Here is a 19,348-nt window from a genome sequence, read left to right on the forward strand (position 1 = left end):
CATTAGGACATAAAATAAAGATGTGGGGTTCTGGAAGTATTGCAGAGTGGATAATCTGTGGGGCCTCCTGCTAACTTACAGCGAGATCCAGGATAAACACAAACAAGCCAAAGGCACAGGGGCCAGGGTGAGGGGTAGGGGCCAAGATGGGACACCTGCTCTAAGGTTCTAAGTAAGCTAGGGGGCCCAAAGGGAGGCAGAGGTTCCAGTTAGTGGTTGTTTCTTACAAAAGCAGTGGTATATGTGGTGTGTGTTTGTACAGGCGGCATTACTTACGCATTCAGTGTGAACTTCAAACAGGAATTTTTAAAAATCTGCAAATGCACCAGGAAATAAGCCACCAAAACAAGCACCATGTGAGGATTCAGAGAACAGCACAAATTAAGTAACACCTTCCCCCCGCCCCCCCGCGCCCCACAACCCAAGGGTTTCATGTTTTGGAGAACAGACTCCAAGTTAGATAGAAGATATAAATAAAGCAGGTACCAGTGACTCACATCTGTAATCCTGGCTACTCGGGAGTCTGAGATATCAGGATTGAGGTTCAAAGCCAAGAAGGCAGAAAAGTGCATGAGACTCTTTCTGTCTTCAATTAATTACCAAAAAGCTGGAAATAGTGCTGTGGCTCAAGTGGTAAAACACCATCCTTGAGTGAAAAAGCTAAGGGTAAATGACCTGGCCCTGAAATCAAGCCCAGTGCCAGCACATAAAAAGAAAAAACAGAAAATATAAAATATAGAGAACCTGTAGGCCCATAACATCTACAGTCCCATGCTTTCATGGAGACTACCACCCCAAGTTCAACCTACATGGCGCTCAGCCCTGTGCAGCCAACACATTTTTCCCATAATACCACCCAGCTTCTGCTAAAGACAGCTTCTGCTCAACAGATCTCCAAGTGTCACTTTATCACTTCAGTTAAGCACATTAACTCTTTACCATAAGCACATGCTATTATACCCACCTCATTTATCCCTACCTCTTATTTGTATTTTTTCATAGAGCACAGGCTGGAATCAAAATCCTCCTGTCTCAGCCTCCCAAGTGCTGAGATGACAAACATGCATTATTTTGCCTGGATTGATGTTTTACCTTATCTGTGTTTGGTTAGAGATGCTAGCTATATTTCTTCCCCCGCCCTCCTTCTTTTTTTTTTTTTTTGTAGTTGTCAGTCATTAGGCTTGAACTCAGGGCCTGGGCACTATCCTTGAGTTCTTTTGCTCAAGGTTAATGCTCTACCACTTTGAACCATAATGCCATTTCTGGTTTTCTGATGGTTAATCATGGCCTTTCCTGCCTGGGTTGGCTATGAATTCTGATCCTCAGATCTCAGCCTCCTGAGTAGCTAGTATTACAGGCATGATGTACCAGCACTCGGCTTATTTTTCAATTATGAAAACTTGTCTGCTATGTATATTGAGAGAGAGAGAGAGAGAGTGTGTGTGTGTGTGTGTGTGTGTGTGTACTGGGTTTTGAACTTAAGGCTAGCACTCTACCACTTGAGCCACAACTCTGTGTCTGGCTTTTTGATGGTCAATTGGAAATAGTCTCATGGATTTTTCTGCCTAGGTTGGCTTTGAACCATGAGTTTCAGATCTCACCTCCTGAGTAGCTAGGATTACAGATATTAGCCCACCACCACCTGGCTATATTGACTATATATGTGATACAATTTCTTCTTCTTCCCTGCTCTTCTACTTGCTTGCTTTCCTCCTCCTCCTTTTCCTCCTCCTTTTCCTCCTCCTCCTCGCCTCCTCCTCCTCTTCCTTCTTATCCTCCTCCTCACCCTCTCTCCTCCTCCTCCTCCTCCTGCTCCTCCTACTGCTCCTCTTTCTCTTCCTTCTCCTCTTTCTTCTTTCTGCTTTGTGATGTTACTGGGGGTTAAGCTTGTCAGGCAGGAACTGTACTGCTGAGCTATGCACCAGCCCTGCTTTTTACCCTGGTTATTTTTTTTTTTTTTGGTCAGTCGTGGGGCTTGAACTCTGGGCCTGGGCGCTGTCCTCACACTCCAGCTCAAGGCGAGCGCTCTGCCACTTGAGCCACAGCGCCACTTCCAGTTTTCTTGTGGTTTATTGGAGATAAGAGTCTCATGGGCTTTCCTGCCTGGGCTGGCTTTGAACCTCGATCCTCAGATCTCAGCCTCCTGAGTAGCTAGGATTACAGGCATGAGCTACCGGTGCATGGCTACTGTGGTTATTTTTAAGATGGAGTTTTACTTCCTGTCCAGGTGAATACCTGAACCATGATATGGTCCTATTCTTAGCTTCCCAAGTAGCTAGGATGTCAAGTGAGAGCCATCGGTACCTGGCCCTGGTGGTTCTTTATTGAGATCCTTATAATAGTGGGAAAACAGTGTTTGGAATTGATGGCTCAGTATCCATGTTATAAATACTAAATTTTTCTTCTTGAAAAATGCTGATTAGGTGCTTAGCATGTTCCCTGCTGGCAGCTGAGATTGACTTTCTCTCCTTGGTAAGATGTGTGCAGTTATAGCTTCCAAGCATCCTTCCAGCCTACAGCAACATGAATGCCTATATATTGGGCATAAAAATTGTTTTGAAATGGATTTAAAAAATAATAAATGACCTGGTTTTACCCTTACCACTAATGATGATATATGGATGCTTAATCATGTGTGCACTGTATATGGTCATAAATATTCATGGAAACATTTATGTGCAGCCTGAGGGATTTATTTCCTCTGTGGGATCAGAAGAGCTGTTGATCGGTAGTTCAGAGGTGGTTATCAGAATCTGTGTGTAGCCAGGCACTGGTGGCTCATGTCTGGATTCCTAGCTACTCAGGAGACTGAGATCTAAGGATCATGGTTTGAAGCCAGCCCGGGCAGGAAAGTCCATGAGACTCTTATATCCAGTAGAGCTGTGGCTCAAGTGGTAGAGCACTAGCCTTGAGCAAAAAAGCTCGGAGATAGCTACCAAGACCTGAGTTCAAGCTCCAGAACTGCCACCCATTCCCCCTCCAAAAAAAAAAAAGCTGCATTAGTAAATGGAGTGGACTGGGTTTGTTTGTTTGTTTGTTTGTTTTTGCTTTTGTTTTGTTTTTTAGAATTTCAAGTTTGGCATTTAACTGAGTAGAAACATGAAGCATTTGGGAAATGTAAAATTTACTGGGAATTGCTGGAATTGCCTTAACTAATCTAGAATGAATGACTCAGGAAGTAAGCAAATCATGTGTGTGATTACTCAGAAAAATGTTTAAAGCACATTTTTGGTTCTTTTTCTCCATTTTCATCTTCTCTTTTGTATATTTACAACTGAGAAAAGATGGTGGCTTTATTTTTCTCTAGAGAATTTTAATTGACATAATTCAGACAAAATGCTTTTCAGAAAATACCTATATTAAAGTATCTCTATTACATTCAAATTAAGCAGTAGTGGGGAAAAAAAATGACCTCCAAACAAGAAAAAGATGGTCCAATTTAAGTACTGAATTTAAAATCCAGCATCTTCTTCCCCTCTCCTTTATTGAACTGTCTCACATTTTAGGCATCCAGAATGACACATTTTGAATGGATAAGTTCAAACCTTACCTGTAATGCACATGGAAATAATGCAGTTGTCTTATTTCGTGTGTCTCCATGCTAACTTTTCCTGCATTAGCAAATACAATGTATATAGCAAATACAATGTATACATTTAACTGTAGGCAAAAGGGGAGGAAAGGAAGAATGAGTTCCAAGCAAACTTCAGACATGAGAGCTTAAGTATCCTGGGGAAAGTAAGGATATCGTTCTTTGGAGTAAAGTGCTAAATGTGTCACAGTGTGGAGCTAAGTGACGTAAGACTATTAAGAGACGGGACAAAGGATGGAGGAAGCAGAGACTTGTAGGGTGATAGAGACCAGGGGCCTCCCTTAAAATGGAAGAACAGAAAGAATGTCGAGTGTGATTTCTAACAATTTTGAATTCACACAGTAAGAAAACGAATGCTTTGGACGATGCTCTTATTTTTTTTTCCCCAGAATTTTTGTTTTGTTTAGCTTTGAGATAGGGTCTCAGCATGCTACCCCAGCTATCTTTGAACTTGTGATCCTCTTGCCTCTTAATCCTAAGTGCTAGGATTACAGATGTGTGTCCCCTCATTTGACTGGATTCTTTCTTCCTTGTGCAATTATGTATTTCCTCCCAGTGTCGGACAATCCTTACCATTAAGAATGATATGAAATCTCTCTCTTCCTGCACAGATTTCCCCTCCTCTTCTTCCCTTTCCTTCTCTCTTCTTTCAATCTGAGTTGTTTCATCCTCTCTTCTTTTGGTTACCTATTACTACAAAACTAACTCTCCCAAACAGAGCGCTTTCAGCTGTCCTTCCTGTGAAATGACCGATTTCCTTCAGCAAGGTGGTTCTTGCCCAAGGTCTTCCATGGAGTTGCCTCTATGACTGATACTGACTGGAGTCACCCAAAACACCAATGGACTAGATGTCCAAGTTGGCTGGACATCCAGCATCTGACTGGATGAATCCTTTCTCTCCCTTCCTTCTCTCTCCTCTATATACTTCTCCAGTTTGGGCTTTCTCCTAGCATAGAGGTTTCTGGGTAGTCAGAAACCTTTGACATGGACTCTCATGGTAGCATGGAAGAAAGCTCAAAGCTTACGGCCTAGCTTATGGCCCTCACTGTGGCTCAGTTCTGTTGATCAAAGTAGGTTAATGAGCCAGCCTTGAGAGTGTGGTTTATCGGCAGTAACACTCTTAAAGACTACCTACCTCATTTCTCATCTTTCAAATTTTTTGTCCTTTTCTCTTTTCCCTATGATTGAAATGTCTTAGTTTCTGCCTCATCTAACACTTCATGTCTGTACTTTTCTGCCAGTCATGGTATGACCCATTGAAAGATAATTTTGAGGAATTCTTACCCATGCTCTCTTAATGAATCCTGAAGTTGTATTTTGATTTAGCTACATTGGAATGAAGCACTCTAAAGTCCCCATAGAAAAGCTGTGTGACTATATTTTAGAAAGTCTTTTTGGGAAATCAGATTTGATTCATTTTTAACCACCAGTGATAACATATCAAACGTAGAAGGCAGATCAATTTTAGGGAAAAGTGATATGCTGTCCCTGTGGCCGTCCTGGAGTGAACTCTTCAACAATATTGCTTTTCATGCTTAGCCAGTAATTAATGAGCCTGCTGTCTACTTGGGGCTGAGCTGTAATTTATTTTTCTGTTGGACCTCTTTTTCTCCCATTTAAGCTCTTACAAAGCTAAAGCTTTTTTCTTTCTCAATCTCTCAAGTCTGAAAAGGAGGGAAAAATAACTCAAATCTGAAGGATTTGTTGAATAATTACATGGTATTTGGGAAATTCTTTCCTGAAAACCTTTATGAGTAGATGGCTTAACTTTTCCCTAGTACTGTGAATGCCATCAAAGACTTTGTTTTTTCTAGAGTTATGAAGTCTTTTGTTTTCTTAAAGGTGCTAAATCTCTAAAGATTTTCCCTGGCAATTACAGAAAACAAAACGTGTTAAGAGGAAATGGAAAGTTAGAAATGACAAGTAATTTGATTTTTTTTTCTACTCACATGCCCTAGGGAAAGTCTACCATAAAAGATTAATTTGCTCACAAGGTTTCTTTGCCATTAAAAGAAACAGGAACAGCATGGCAGAAGCATTTCCTTACTCCAGGGAAAAGAGTAGTAGAAGCACAGCCCTCCTCCTTTTATACTGTTATAGCCATCGTGAGTGAAACCTCCAGGGCTAACTCAATATTATTTTTCTCAATTTGTTAGAGTCAGAAAACTCACTCTAAAAAGTGGTCAGTAATTACAATTTTCTGTACATTGTCTTCAGGAAAAAAATAGATTTTATAATTTTTATTTTTTATTATTATTTTAAAGGTAATATACAGAAGGATTACAGTTACATGTGTCAGGTAAAGAGTACATTTCTTTTCAGAAAATGTCACCCCTTCCCTCACTCTCTCCCAGCTTTTCCCTCCAGTCCCCACCCACCAGTTACGTAGCTCATTTTCAACATAGTGTTTAGTGAGTACCACACACTGCTGCATTTGTTTACCCTTTGTCCCTCCATTTCTGTGGCCTGCCTTACTCTACCCAAAGAGCAATCAATGAACAAACAAGATGAAAAGAAAACACAAACAACAACAAAGATAAAAACCTTGATTCTATGTCCTAGAATTCATTTCGATAAATATGATTTTATATGATCAGAGGCACCTAGACGTTGTGCCTTTGTGTTGCTTTCCTAAGAGTATCCTTGGGTCTCATTGTGTGTGAATGCCTAGAGCCCTGTAGAATTTATCATGCCCCAGTGTACTTTAGTTTTGAGGTAAAATTAACAAATAAGAGCCATATCTATTGGAAGAGAATATAGTACTTCAATGCAAATATCCATTCTGAACCCACTAGCAGTTAGCTTCGTAGCAAATGTACTTAACCAAACTTTTTTTATTGTTTTGTGAACACTTTTCACATCGATATTCACAAATTTTAAGCATATGGTATTATTAATTAGTTATGATCTGTGCATTAGATGCAAAATAGAACCTTTGTACACATTCGCCTCCGTTGCCCCAATCCCCTCCTCCTGCCTCCCCTCCCCCCACATCCTCCAACCCCAGACAACCACCATTATACTCTCTGCGTAGAAGAATTGGACTTTCCTGAATTCCTTCTGTGAGCGAGAGCATGGGACATTTGTATGGCTCTGCCTGTTTTGTGTCATTTAACAACACGTTCTCCAGTTTCATCTACATTGTCATGGCAAGGTTTCCCTATTTTTTAAGACTCTTATTCCATTGTGAATATATCTACATTTCTTTTACTCATCCATGAATGGAAAGCTAGGCCCATGTCATACTTTTTTGACTACATTGTTTTCCAGTTTTTTTTTTTCAATGTGAGAAAATAGCCGGTGACCCCATGGGGTCTTGCCCCTATAAGCTCTCCTTTACCACCTGGGTCTCACGGCAGATAAAATGGGCCTCCATCACTTTGGGGAGCAGATGGTGGCTCCTCTCAGTCATCTATCCCTCAGCTGCCACCAGCAGGAGGAGGGCAGGCACCATTTTCTAGGAAGCTTTAACCTCAACTCAACAGCAACCCTATCCTTAGAATAGCCAGCAAAATCCACAGACTCCTGGAACTCCAGAATCCCTCCCTGCCCACTCTCTTTCCCCACCCCGTGTCACCCAGCTGAGGTTGACTCAGGGCCCGCCTTGGTCCTGTTGGCTACAAATGGTGACACAATTTCCAGATTAAGGATGGGGGAAGAGGGTAAGGGAAGACCAAGGTGGTCATGAGGCCAGGATGGACACAGGTTCCTGCACCTGGCTTTATTTGTTCTCATACCTTTCCCCCATAGTCATATCTTGCCATTAAAAAAACAATAAACTTTTAATTAGATATACAAGAGGGTTTCAATTCAACATATGAGTTTAAGAGTACAATGTCACCCCTTCCATCTTTCTCTCCCGTCTCTACCAACCCCATTCAACTTAGCTGGTTCCAATCTCTCATTTGTACACTGAATATCAGGACTGTATGTGCACACCCCTCTTCTCTCCATTTGTCCATCCCTGACTCCTGACCTCCCCCCACTTCCCAACAACACATTTCAGCTTCCTGGTCATCTTCCTTTTTGCTGATGAGGAAACATGAAGCCTAACCATTAGGCCATGAACTAAAATGACTTGTGAAAATTAATTCCAAGTATCCAAACTACAGCGCTTAAGGTAAATTTGGCCAAAGAATGTGGTGGTCTCCTCGGGTAAGGTGAGGGACGTCCATCTTGGCTGTCTGACAGTTTAGCCAAGGTCCGTCGCTACCCATCCTGGTTGCTGTAATTTGCCATTGGTAATCCACTTGTGGAGAAAAGCGGGGGAAAGTGCGTGAGGTGAGCCTGTGGCACTTAGTCAAGTAACAATAGCTGTCACTCTCTCTTGTTTAACCCTATAGTGGAGTACGACAAGGAGTTCTCCCCTCGCCAGCGACACCACAAAGAGTTCAAGTTCAACTTATCCCAGATTCCTGAGGGTGAGGCGGTGACGGCTGCAGAATTCCGCATCTACAAGGACTGTGTTGTGGGCAGTTTTAAAAACCAAACTTTTCTTATCAGCATTTATCAAGTCTTACAGGAGCATCAGCACAGGTATGAAGGCTCAAGGAAGCCCCCCAAACGTGGGGCTGGCCCCCATTTCTCACTCCTGTCATCATGTGACCCCCCCAAGTATGTCTGTGGCAGGTGCACTGGAGCTCAGGGGCAGCCATGAACACAAAGGCGGGGAGTTGTGAAGGGCAGCCTTTACACAGAAACTCGTTCCACTGTGAAGTCCATTTCCTGTGGTTAGCTTTTTGTCAGCAAGCCTGTGATTGGTATCTACTAAGCACCCTTTGAGATCAGACAACAGTGACACGTTTTGGGGGTAAAATGTCATTCATTACTGCTTGGTCCCCACTTTGAGTGGTGGGTGAGGGTGACTAATGCCTCTATCAAAATTCTATAGTGATACAAGAGAGGCTGATTCAGGTGTCTTAGCCAGATATTTTTGCATCTAATATACACACACTTATATTTGCATAAGAGTGTATGCTGTATTTTTTACCACTGGATCCCAAGGATAGATAGATTTCCTTTTCCTCCCATATATCTCTTATTCTTATTCCTTCCCTTCCTCTTCCTTTCTCCTTCTTTCCTTCCTCCTTTCCTCCCTCCCTCCCTTTCTATCTTTCTGTTTTGTGGTACTGGGGTTTGAACTCAGGGCCTTGCTAGGCAGACTCTCTACCACTTGAGCCACACCCCCATTAATACTCGTATTTTCTAAAGTAAATCCAGTAAAGGATACTCATGGTGCTTCCTAACAGCAAAGGAAACTTCTGGGGAACAGTTGTTGGAAGAGGATGGGAAGAAGATGATGAAGTGTGGCAATGGTTAGTTCAAACCTGAAAGACACTAAAAAGAAACAAAGTTCTTTGAATGTGGCTCAGTACTTAGATGCCCATTTATTAGGTCCAAGAGAAGAGAGCAGGATGTATAGAGTAGTAACGTTCTCATTGTGTAGAAATCAACCCATTGCTGTGACAGTCTGGTTAAATTATATTATAGACACGAAGGTAACAATGAAGGAAGAGAAGAGAGATAGGGCAGGAAAGACCATGCTTCCAGACTCCTAAGGAATTTTTAACTTTCATTTAAGAAATTAAGTTCAGATTCTTGCATTGAGTCTTGGAAGTATACTAACTTCACAAGACTATTGAGATGTCAAGGAATAACTTTGGTTTCTTCTGAACTTGGTGATCTATCACAAATATGCTGCCTGCAATCACAAGGAATAGCAATTCTCCCTATGAATGGTTTGTTTCTTCATTGCAAGCACCACCAGTCTCTCTCTCACCTTGTGTTTCTTCATCTCTGAGCGGGGAAACTACAAGGAGAGGTGGAAACCTCTTGTTAGAGATCCATCATGGTGTCAAATTTCATAGTATTGAACATACAACAATGGCCTTGTCAGCTGAGATTATTCAATAACAAGCAAGACACGGCCATTGTGGCATCATTATAAAGGATCCAAATTTCTGAAAGAGGGGGATATTTTCAGATGTCTGATTTTTACCCCTCAATTGAAAGTCGATTCAATAGCTTTCCAATTGACAAAGCGGAGGGCCGCTTTGGGGCTGCAAGTCATTCGTCTTTGATTCTTTGGAAAGAATTAGTATTCAGAGATTCTTGGGCACAATTTTAGCCTTGGACTTTTCTATCTGCCTAATCATTTATTCTATTCTATTTCTCTGTTGGGAATAGCCTACTGGTACCTTTGTGGCTGTGAAGTTTTTTGCGATGCATAGTTTTCCCTGTTCTGTGGGGAAAGTATCATAGTAAAATAAAATAAAACAAAAAAGAAAAAAAACCTGTATGCTGTAAATTTATGGCTTAGGCTCTCTTTGTTCTAAAATTATTATTATTATTTTAAGAGAGTTGACAGACCTTTTGTGAGGTTTATCCTGAATTCCAGCCAAAAAAGAACAGCTGCTTTGTGCTCAGGATGGTGGAGACAGACTTCCTTGAGGCCTACAGTGAGTTTGGAAAATGAAATCTTGAAGAATCCCAACTTTGGATGGCTCTCTCCCAAAGCAGAGAGCCGTCGTCCTTTGCCTCCTAGGATGGGACGCTTGGCAATGGGATGAGGTTTAATTTTTGTGCATAGGAGAGGGAACATTTTGGGAGGACTGGGAGAAGGTTATGTTTTTAAAGGGTTGTAGGCTGGCCATGGGAAGGTTTTCTTATCTGCAGGCCAGAAGCCCAGGCCTCCTGATGCTTCTTCTAGTGGCCTCCAGAGGCTACAAGGCTTCTTGGTTGGTTGGTGGGGGGTGAGTAATAGATATCCTCATCTGTGCCTCTTGGGGTATCTTGGCTAAATACACTTTTTCAAGCTTGTAAAGGAATGTATTTGTCTAATCTGTGTTTAAGTGAAATTTGTAGCACTTGATGGATTCACTTCATTTAGCAAATGTTTGTGTTGCAAAAGAGTTGGCCGCCTTGAATAAAGGGGTGAAGGCAAAAGTCAGAGTTTTATACTTTGCCTTTTCTGTTTCTCCATTAGAGCCTTGGTTTCTTTCTTATATTCTGCAATAGTGGGCTTGAACCTAGGACCTCAGGCATGCTAGGCAAATGCTCTATAAATGCTTTAGGCAAATGGTGTATTGGGTCAGAGAAGGACAGGAAGGATTCGTGTTTGGTATGAATTATCGGGTACGTTTTTAAAAAACAAAAAATCTTGGGGCTGGCAGCTTAATCCTGTAATCTTAGCTACTCAGGAGGCTCAGATCTGGAGGATCACAGTTGGAAGCCAATCTTGCCCCCCCCGAACCCCCCCCCAAAAAAAAAAGTTTGTGAAAATACCTAGCAATACCCAGAATACCTAGAATACCTAGCAAAGACCATCTCTGGAGGTGTGGTACAAGTAGTGTCCTGCCAGCCCTAGCAAGTATGAGGCCTAGAGTTCAAATCTGAGCCCCACTCCCCTCCCCACCAAAAAAAAAAATGGCTACTTGAACAGATGATGCTTTGAGTAATATCAAGGAAACATTTAGTACTTTACTCAAAGCTTGAGACTAAGTCCTCCACCAGGGCCAGATCATGGAGAGATAAGCAGCGGGTCATAGACTGAAATGAAATCCACTCAACCTTCTACACTAGTGTCCAAACCACCCAGGATGTTCTTTGCATTTTCTCTCTTTAAAAAAACAAAACAACACTCCATGCCTGAGCACCTGTGCCTCACACCTGTAATCCTAGCTATTCAGGAGACTGAGATCTGAAGGGACAGTCAAAGCCAGCCCAGGAAAGAAAGCCCACGAGACTCTTTATCTGCAATTAACTACCCCCACCCTTCATTCCCCCCGGCCAAAAGCTAGAAGTGGATCTTTGGCTCAAGTGGTAGAACACTAACCTTGAGGGAAAAGAAAGAAAAGAAAAAAAATAGGCCTTGAGTTCAAGTCCCAGGATTGGCACAAATACAAAATGAAATACACAAAACAACAACAAACCACTCCATATTTGTATGTGTATTTACCTTATTTTAGTAGTGGGGTTTGAACTCACGTCCTTGACTTTGCTAGGTGGGCACTTTACCATTTGAGCCACACCCTATCTGCTTTGACTATTTTTAAGAGAGGCTTTCACTTTCTGCATATGCAGCTTACATTTTGATCTTATTTATGCTTCCTATCATAGCTAGGATGATAGGCACACACCACTACTCTACATTGCCCTGTTGAGGTAGGATCTTTTTTTTTTTTTTTTTTTTTTTGCTTGAGCTGGCCTCAATCTCAACCTCCAGAATAGCAAAGGTTACAGATATGGATCTTCATATCTGGCTGTGATGGCTAGCATGTATGAGGCCATGTATGAAGTGCCATAGCACTTCCAAAAATGTAGAACTGTCAAACAGTTTGGAAAAAGCAATATTCTGTCAATAGGAGTCTGCCATGCCCATCAGATACACAAGGCAGGAATGTCACCTTTGAGAGAACGAAGCAGGGCACATAAGAACTTTGCCAAGACCAAATAATGCCTGAACTCTTGTCTTCATGCTTCCTACCAGTCACCTAGTAACATAGGGTCAGTACCAAGACAAAGGTGGGGTATCAGGAGGTGAAAAGCAATCTCGTCTGACATGTCTTTATGCCTCCATTTTTTTTGAGCTTTGGTGTGAACTTCCAAAGAGGGCCTCCTTCTAACCAATGGGTAGTATAAGAATATGCTGGCAGAATTCAGCCCTGATACTAGGAAAATCAGTATGCAATTTCCTCAAAAAAATTAAAAATAGCTGGGTGCCAGTGGCTCATGTTTGCAACTCTAGCTACTCAGGAGACGGAGATATGAGGATTGTGATTTGAAGCCAACCAAGGCAGGAAAGTCTGTGAGAGTATTATCTCCAATTAACTACCAAAAGCCGAAAGTGGAGCTGCAGCTCAAATGATAAAGTATTAGCCTTAAGCAAAAGAAGTTCAGGCACAGTACCTGGGCCCTGAGTTCAAGCCCCAGGACCAGCATGTGTGCACATGTGTACACACACACACACACACACACATACACACACACAATAATACTACCGTATGATCCAGCTATATTCTTTTCTACGTATGTAAAGAATCAAAGTTCAGTGGGATAGAGATGCATGCATATCCTTGCTATAACACCACAGTTAAGTCATAGAATCGTCCTGGGTGCCCAGGAATGGATAAATGAATAAAGAAAATGCTGTCATATACATACAATTTGAGAATCCATAATCAAGAAGGAAGAGGCCGGGTGCAGTGGTTCACACCTATAATCCTAGCTACTTTGGGAGATTGGGAAGATCATTATTCAAGGCTAGCTCAAGGCTAGCACTCTACCACTTGAGCCACAGTGCCACTTCCAGCTTTTTCTGTTTATGCAGTACTGAGGAATTGAACCCAGGGCTTCATGCATGCTAGACAAGCATTATTACTAAGCCACATTCCCAGCCCAAACCAGCCTTTTTTGAGTAGTTGGCTGAAATGTCTCATGGACTTACCTGCCCCGGCTGACTTTGAACCACAGTCTTCAGATCTCAGCCTCCTGAGCAGCTAGGATTATAGACGTGAGCCATTGGCACCTGGCTCTAGAACATCTTTAATCAAAAAGTTTTGAGGTTTTTATCTACTCTTTATAAACGTACTTTTTCCTGTTTTAAACAGAATTTAAATTGCATGTCTAGAAGTCAAAGAGAATCTCTTGAAAGCCAGTGGGAAATTTTTAAGAGACGTGGAGTAATGAGTCATGGTCCTGTTTGGCACATGAATTGGCCACATAGCCTCAGATAGCTTTGATATTCCATTCTACACAGTATGTTTTGGCAGCTGCTTTTGTTTGTTTTGTTTGCTTTTTTTTTTTTAGCAATGGTCTATCTTCTCTATGTGATAACTTTACTTTTCCATGTTCTGTCATGCTATAATCTTTTGAATGACATTGGAAGTGATAACTTAAAATACATCCTCCTGGAAAAGGCAACATTAAAATATACTACTCTATTTGGAAAGAGGCAATGATGTGTGTGTGTGTGTGTGTGTGTGTGCTTAAAGATTGTGTCATATCTTTCTTGCTAATGTCTGAATCTGTAGGATGTGTATAATGGCATAACCAAGGAAACAAGGCACAACTGTTTTCTAGTTTTCAAAATTTTGAGAAAGATTTTATTAGGTCAACTCACAATTTAGGTTCCTGAAATCCCCAGGATCAATTCCAGATTGAATTATCACCTTAAATTTTTGACTAAATTCTCAAATTTGGACATATTTTACAGGTAGAATGTAAGTTTTTCCAGAGGAAAGAAAAAATGCTAACTGGAAAACCCACAGAATTTTTCGGAAGTTTTAGTTAAATACTTAGAAACAAGGAGTACAAAAGTAAGTTAGAAGAACAGAGGTGACGTTGGCTTGGACTCTGAGTTACAGTAGTGATCCCAAAAGGCAGAGAAGCACAGAAACATGTTCTCAGCAGAGTGAGCTATACTCATGTGGACTTCGAGAGCGTAAATGGTCCCCTAAAGTAGGTGAGATAGCCCAGCTATATATCAGAATAAACAAACCTAACTAGCCTACTACCATTGGTTGAAAATACTGTTCTTTTTCCAGGAACTTCAGTGGCACCATTATCATACATAAGGTACTCGTGTATGTATGGATCTGCTTCCTGAATCTTGATTTTGTTCCATTGGTTAATTTTCTTTTCTTGCTCAAGCATTGCATTGTCTTGATTCTTTTCATTTGGTATGATTACTAATGCCTGGTGTGTACATTTCTCAAATTTGTTTTTGAGATATATATGTCTGGGGGGGGTGGCTACTAGTGACTTTTTTGTGTTCCCACGTAAACTTTCTACAAACACAAACTTCCTGAGCTTCTGACTGGAACTACATTAAACACAGAGATGAATTTAGGAAGACTTTACAATATTTAGCATTATTGAGTATACATTCAGGAGTATGGTGTCAAATCTTGGTTTAATCTCAATACTACGTGTTTTTGCATTATTTTTATTCAGTTAACTTTAAGTATTAATTTTTTGATGCTACTATGAAGCTGTTAAGGTACTTTCAGAGTTTATTTTGGCTCACATATAGAAAAACAGGTGACTTTTGTGGGGGTATTTTTTTTAATTTTATTTTATTTTATTTGTGAACATACTGTACAGAGGGGTTACAATTACATGGGCAGGATAATGCGTACATTTCTTACCAAGCATTGCAGCCTCCTCCTTTGGTTTACCCTTCATGTGTGGGTATTTTTGTTTTGACTTTTTTAGTGAGACTTCATGCTTCCGCTTGGCTTTTTTTGCTCACTTTTGGCTTTGTGCTGGATAATTGAAGATAAGAATCTCAAGATTTGTTGGCTTTGGCTGGCTTTGAACCTTGATCCTCAGGTCTCAGCTTCCTGAGCAGGTAGCATTATAAGCATAAGCCACGAGCGCCCACTTTCAGGTGATTTTTGGGTAGTGATAGTGTATTCAGCAGCCATTGATAATGTAGACTAATTCGAATAATTTTTCTATAGTGGTCTTTTTGGAATTTCTATAATCATACCATCTATGAGTTCTATTTCTTCCTCCCCAATTCCTCTATTTTTTTTCTCTTTTTCTTTTATTGTACTGATGGGAATGTCCAATACAACCACTGAATTTCATTCTTATTTCTGTCAGACTTACAATCTCAGAAATCCTTGTAAAATTTTTAATCTGGGTATTGGGAGGAAGATTTATTATTTCACTATTAATAGTGATTGGTGGAAATATTCTGTTGATACTCTTGGAGTAAGGAAGGTGTCTCTTATTCTTAGTTTTCTAAATTTTATTATTAGTTGGTAATTGGTTTAATTTTGATCTAGTTTTTCTAGAATTTAGGATGATCACCTGATTTTTCTCTTTCATATTTTTAAATGATTTTCAAATGTTATGCCAGTTCCACAACCTTGGAACAAATTTAACTTATGGTTTATTTCCCTTCTTATATAAGGCTAACTTTGAGGACCCTGTCTGATAGCTGGTATCTAGATGACTTGTGGGTCTATTTCCATTACGTTTTCATTCCCTTGACTTTTTGCCCCCTCCATGTGACATTATTTCCTGGCATGTCTGACCACTTTTTATGTACAGGTTTGGGATATTATTTTCATAGAAGAATTGCAAATATCACTGCCCCCTTCCAAGCTGGGTTTAATATTCATCTGAAAGTCAGATAAAATGCAGATAGTTTTTTCCCCCAGGTGAGACTTCTGGGTTACAGGGTTTAAGTCTCCCTAAGGGGTTTCAGCTCAAAGTCTAGGATCCTTACCAGAGGCCTTCTTCCTTGGTGGGCTCTGAACCCTAACTTTTGACCCCCAGCATTGTGAGGCTGCCAAAAAGCTCTGCTCTTAAGCCTCTCACCAGTTTCTTTCTGCTTGTTTTCTCAGCTTCTCAATCCATGTATATACGGCTTAGTGTCTGGCAAAGATCTCAAATGAAAATATTGATCAAGGCAGCCAGAAAACTCAAACTTCTGTGACATTGCATTTACTCGTTCATTGCTATGTAGCTTCTTGCCTCTGGGACCCTTGCCCTTTATGACCTAGTTCTCTTGACTTTGGTTGTTGTTTTTTGTGCTTATTATTGTTGTTGTTGTTGTTATTGTTTGAAATCTAATTTAGTCAGTGATACTGCTCTAAACGTGTTCCAAGCTTTTTAGTCTGACTTCTGTTTAGTCTACGCCTCACATTAGGAAATTTCAAATGTTCTGATATAAGGTGAGTACAAACTCAAGTCTCACCTATGTCTGGCTAAGTTACTTGGAGATGACTTTGAACAGGTGTGTGTGTGCGTGCACATGTGCGCACACAAACACGCACATGGGGCATATTAAGCCATTATTTTTAGCTATTCTTGAGTTTATTTGATGCACACTATAAATCTATAAGGCTGTTTATTATTTTTATTACCCTCACTTGGAAGTCTTTTTCATGAATCCCCACAGAAGTTAATGTCTGTATCATGGACCCAATATTGTAGTTGTATCACCAAGATCTGGACCAGTAGCTGACCGAGTTCCAGCACCTGTGAGTCATTTCTTTAGAAAAGCATTCCTTCTTAACGGTGGCTCTGTAAACTCTGTTGAGTTTTCAGTAATACCTGTTGGAGTGAAGATAAAAATTCAACCTTTAAGATACAAGATAGTTTCTTTTCTCCTTCTTCTTTTTTTTTTTTTTTGGATGAGAAGGACAAATTTGAGAAAGCTCGGCTAGAAAGACACTATTCAATTCAGGAGATGAAAGACAAAGCCTTTTCTCACCGTGCCCAGCCACACCTGCTTCTCTTTCTGTCTGGCTTCACACATAGGTTCCTTGGGGATTCCTGAAATCTTGATCATCTTTGGCTCTCTCGGTGTGGGCCTCAGGCAAGCAATGAACTGTTCAGTATTTGTTCCTTTGCTCTTGAAAAGGGAATAATACAACTGACCTACAACACAGGTTATGTAACTAATTAGTTTCATCTTCCATATCCCTTCGACCTACAACCATCTGCTGCAAAAAAAAAGTAAAAGATGCTACCAAACCTTGTTCTCCATCTTATTTATAGTGTGTGTATGTAGTGTGTGTGTATGTGGCACCAGTATAGGATTAAACATCATTGAGAATTACGTAGACTCAAAAGAAGTGAAGGTTTTAATACGGTGGAGGGTGTAGTGATGCCATTCTTGGTGAAACTGCTTATCCACTTGGTAAGCTTTAAAGAAAAAAATGTTTTTATTTTTGGAATCTGCTTGGCGTATCATTCATTGCTAGAAACAGCTTGCTTTGGTTGTGTGCATCTCCATACAAGGCTGTTTAACTGTGGGAAGCAAGCCATCATAGTACCTAGGGTTATTTTACAAAATATTTCCTTTTAGAACTATTTTATTTCTCCACATTGAACAAGAATGTGGAAGTGTAGGATTAGAGGATTTAAATATATGGGATTTGGGCATGTTTAAAAGTAGCAGGAATCAGCCCGGTACCAGAGGCTCACGCTTATAATCCTGGCTACTCAGGAGGCTGAGATCTGAGCATCACCATTCAAAGCCAGCTGGGACAGGAAAGTCCATGAGACTCTTATCTCCAATAAACCACTCAGAAAACTGGGAGTGGTGCAGTGGTTCAAGTGGTAGATATTAGCCTTGAGCTGAAGAGCTAAGGAGGCCCAGAGTTCAAGCCTCATGACTGACCCCCCCCCCAAAAAAAGTAGGAATCCCTCATTCAACTTGAGTGATCCCCAGTGTAGGCTGACGTAGACTCCAATATATGGAACATTGTTTATGTGACCAAATAGGAAGCTTACTTGTGTACTTATTAACTTAGAGTGTAAAGGATCTGCCTTCTGCTCCTTTCTCCATCTAGGGTACATAGAAGCAAATGTTCTCAAACACTGCCTATTTGGACTTGATCTTAAAACTTCTGAGGGTTAGGTCAGTGCATAAGGAAACAAAACATACCCTTGTGGGCCAGCCTTCATCTGATCTACACTGTTTAGGAAGACAAGCAGGGCATCCTGAGAGCAAGTGCCTTCTGCCTTCTGCAAAGCAGACTCCCATATTTAATGAATAAAGTTGGGCCATACTCTTATTTAACCAATATGGGTTGCCCTGCGATATTGCATAAAGAAGTGTGGTTTAGACCCCTGGATCCCAGAGAGTGGCAGTAGCAGTAGAAGCTGCTAGAGATGCAGATTTTCAGGCTGCACCGCAGACTTGCTGAGCCAGAGCTGGCTGAGGGGCAGCAGGGGATATAACAAGCCTCCTTAGGGAGTCTCCTGCAAGCTTTGCTGCAGGACTACAGGCATGATGGTTAAATGCTTGTGCAACCTTTGGGCAAAATGACTTGTGTTCAACTCCCAGCTCTGCAGGTTCCAACCATGTTACTATGATGGGTAAGCTACTTAACCTTATGGTAACTCAGTTTCCTCCTCTATACCTGTGTTGGCATGAATGGTCTGTATGTCTTGTGGGTCAATGAGGAGCTGCCATATGCCAGAGCACAGAGTAAATACTGTTCGTGTTTATTATGTTAATATTTTATGTTTGTGTGCCAGTACTAGGGCTTGAACTCGGGGCCCTGAGATCTCACTTTTTTTTACTCAAGGCTTGTTGCTCTACCACTTGAGCCCAAACCTTCACTTCCAAATTTTTTTCTTATTAAGGGAAATAGAGTTTTATGGACTTTTTTTTTGGTCCAGGCTGGCTTTGAACCACATCTTTGGATCGTAGGCTTCTGAGGAGCTAGTATTATAGGTATGAGCCATCAGCACCTGGCTTTGTTAGTATTCTTTGAGCCAAGTAGTTTATATTGATCTGTTAAAGATGAAGTAGCACTTACAGTATCCAGGTATCTTTGACATTTAAAGCATCTCTATTAGCTAGGCACTGGTGGCTCATACCTGAAATCCTAGCTACTCAGGAGGCTGAGATCTAAGGATCACGGGTTCGAAGCCATCCCAAGCAGGAAAGTCTTTGATACTCTTTATCTCTAATAAACTACTCAGAAAAAGCTGGAAGTAGCACTGTGGCTCAAGTGGCAGATAACTAGCTTTGAACAAATGAAACTTAGAAACAGCACCCAGACCCCCAGACCAGATTTCAAGCCCCAGGATTGGCACAAGAAAAACAAAACAAAACAAAACAAAAAACTCTTTATGTTATGGTAACCATTGAAGTGAAAATTATTTGGCATAAAAGCAGTTAGAACTTAGCCAATATTATAATATTTACTTGCCTTCCATACTCAAATTTGTGTTTGTGTCTGTGTCCGTGTGTGTGTGTGTGTGTGTGTGTGTGTGTGTGTGTGT

General features: G+C 40.9%; 1 protein-coding gene across 1 annotated transcript in view; it reads left to right on the plus strand.

The window, feature by feature from the left end:
- Nucleotides 1-19,348, plus strand: part of Bmp6 (bone morphogenetic protein 6) — a 171,394-nt gene that overhangs the window by 127,412 nt on the left and 24,634 nt on the right. Inside the window, exon 3 of the mRNA XM_013016628.1 lies at nucleotides 7,936-8,128. Within this exon, the coding sequence (XP_012872082.1) occupies nucleotides 7,936-8,128 (193 nt within the window). The remainder of the gene's footprint in view (nucleotides 1-7,935; nucleotides 8,129-19,348) is intronic.

The sequence above is a fragment of the Dipodomys ordii genome, unplaced genomic scaffold, assembly GCF_000151885.1.
Source record: "Dipodomys ordii isolate 6190 unplaced genomic scaffold, Dord_2.0 Scaffold32, whole genome shotgun sequence".
Taxonomy (NCBI): domain Eukaryota; kingdom Metazoa; phylum Chordata; class Mammalia; order Rodentia; family Heteromyidae; genus Dipodomys; species Dipodomys ordii.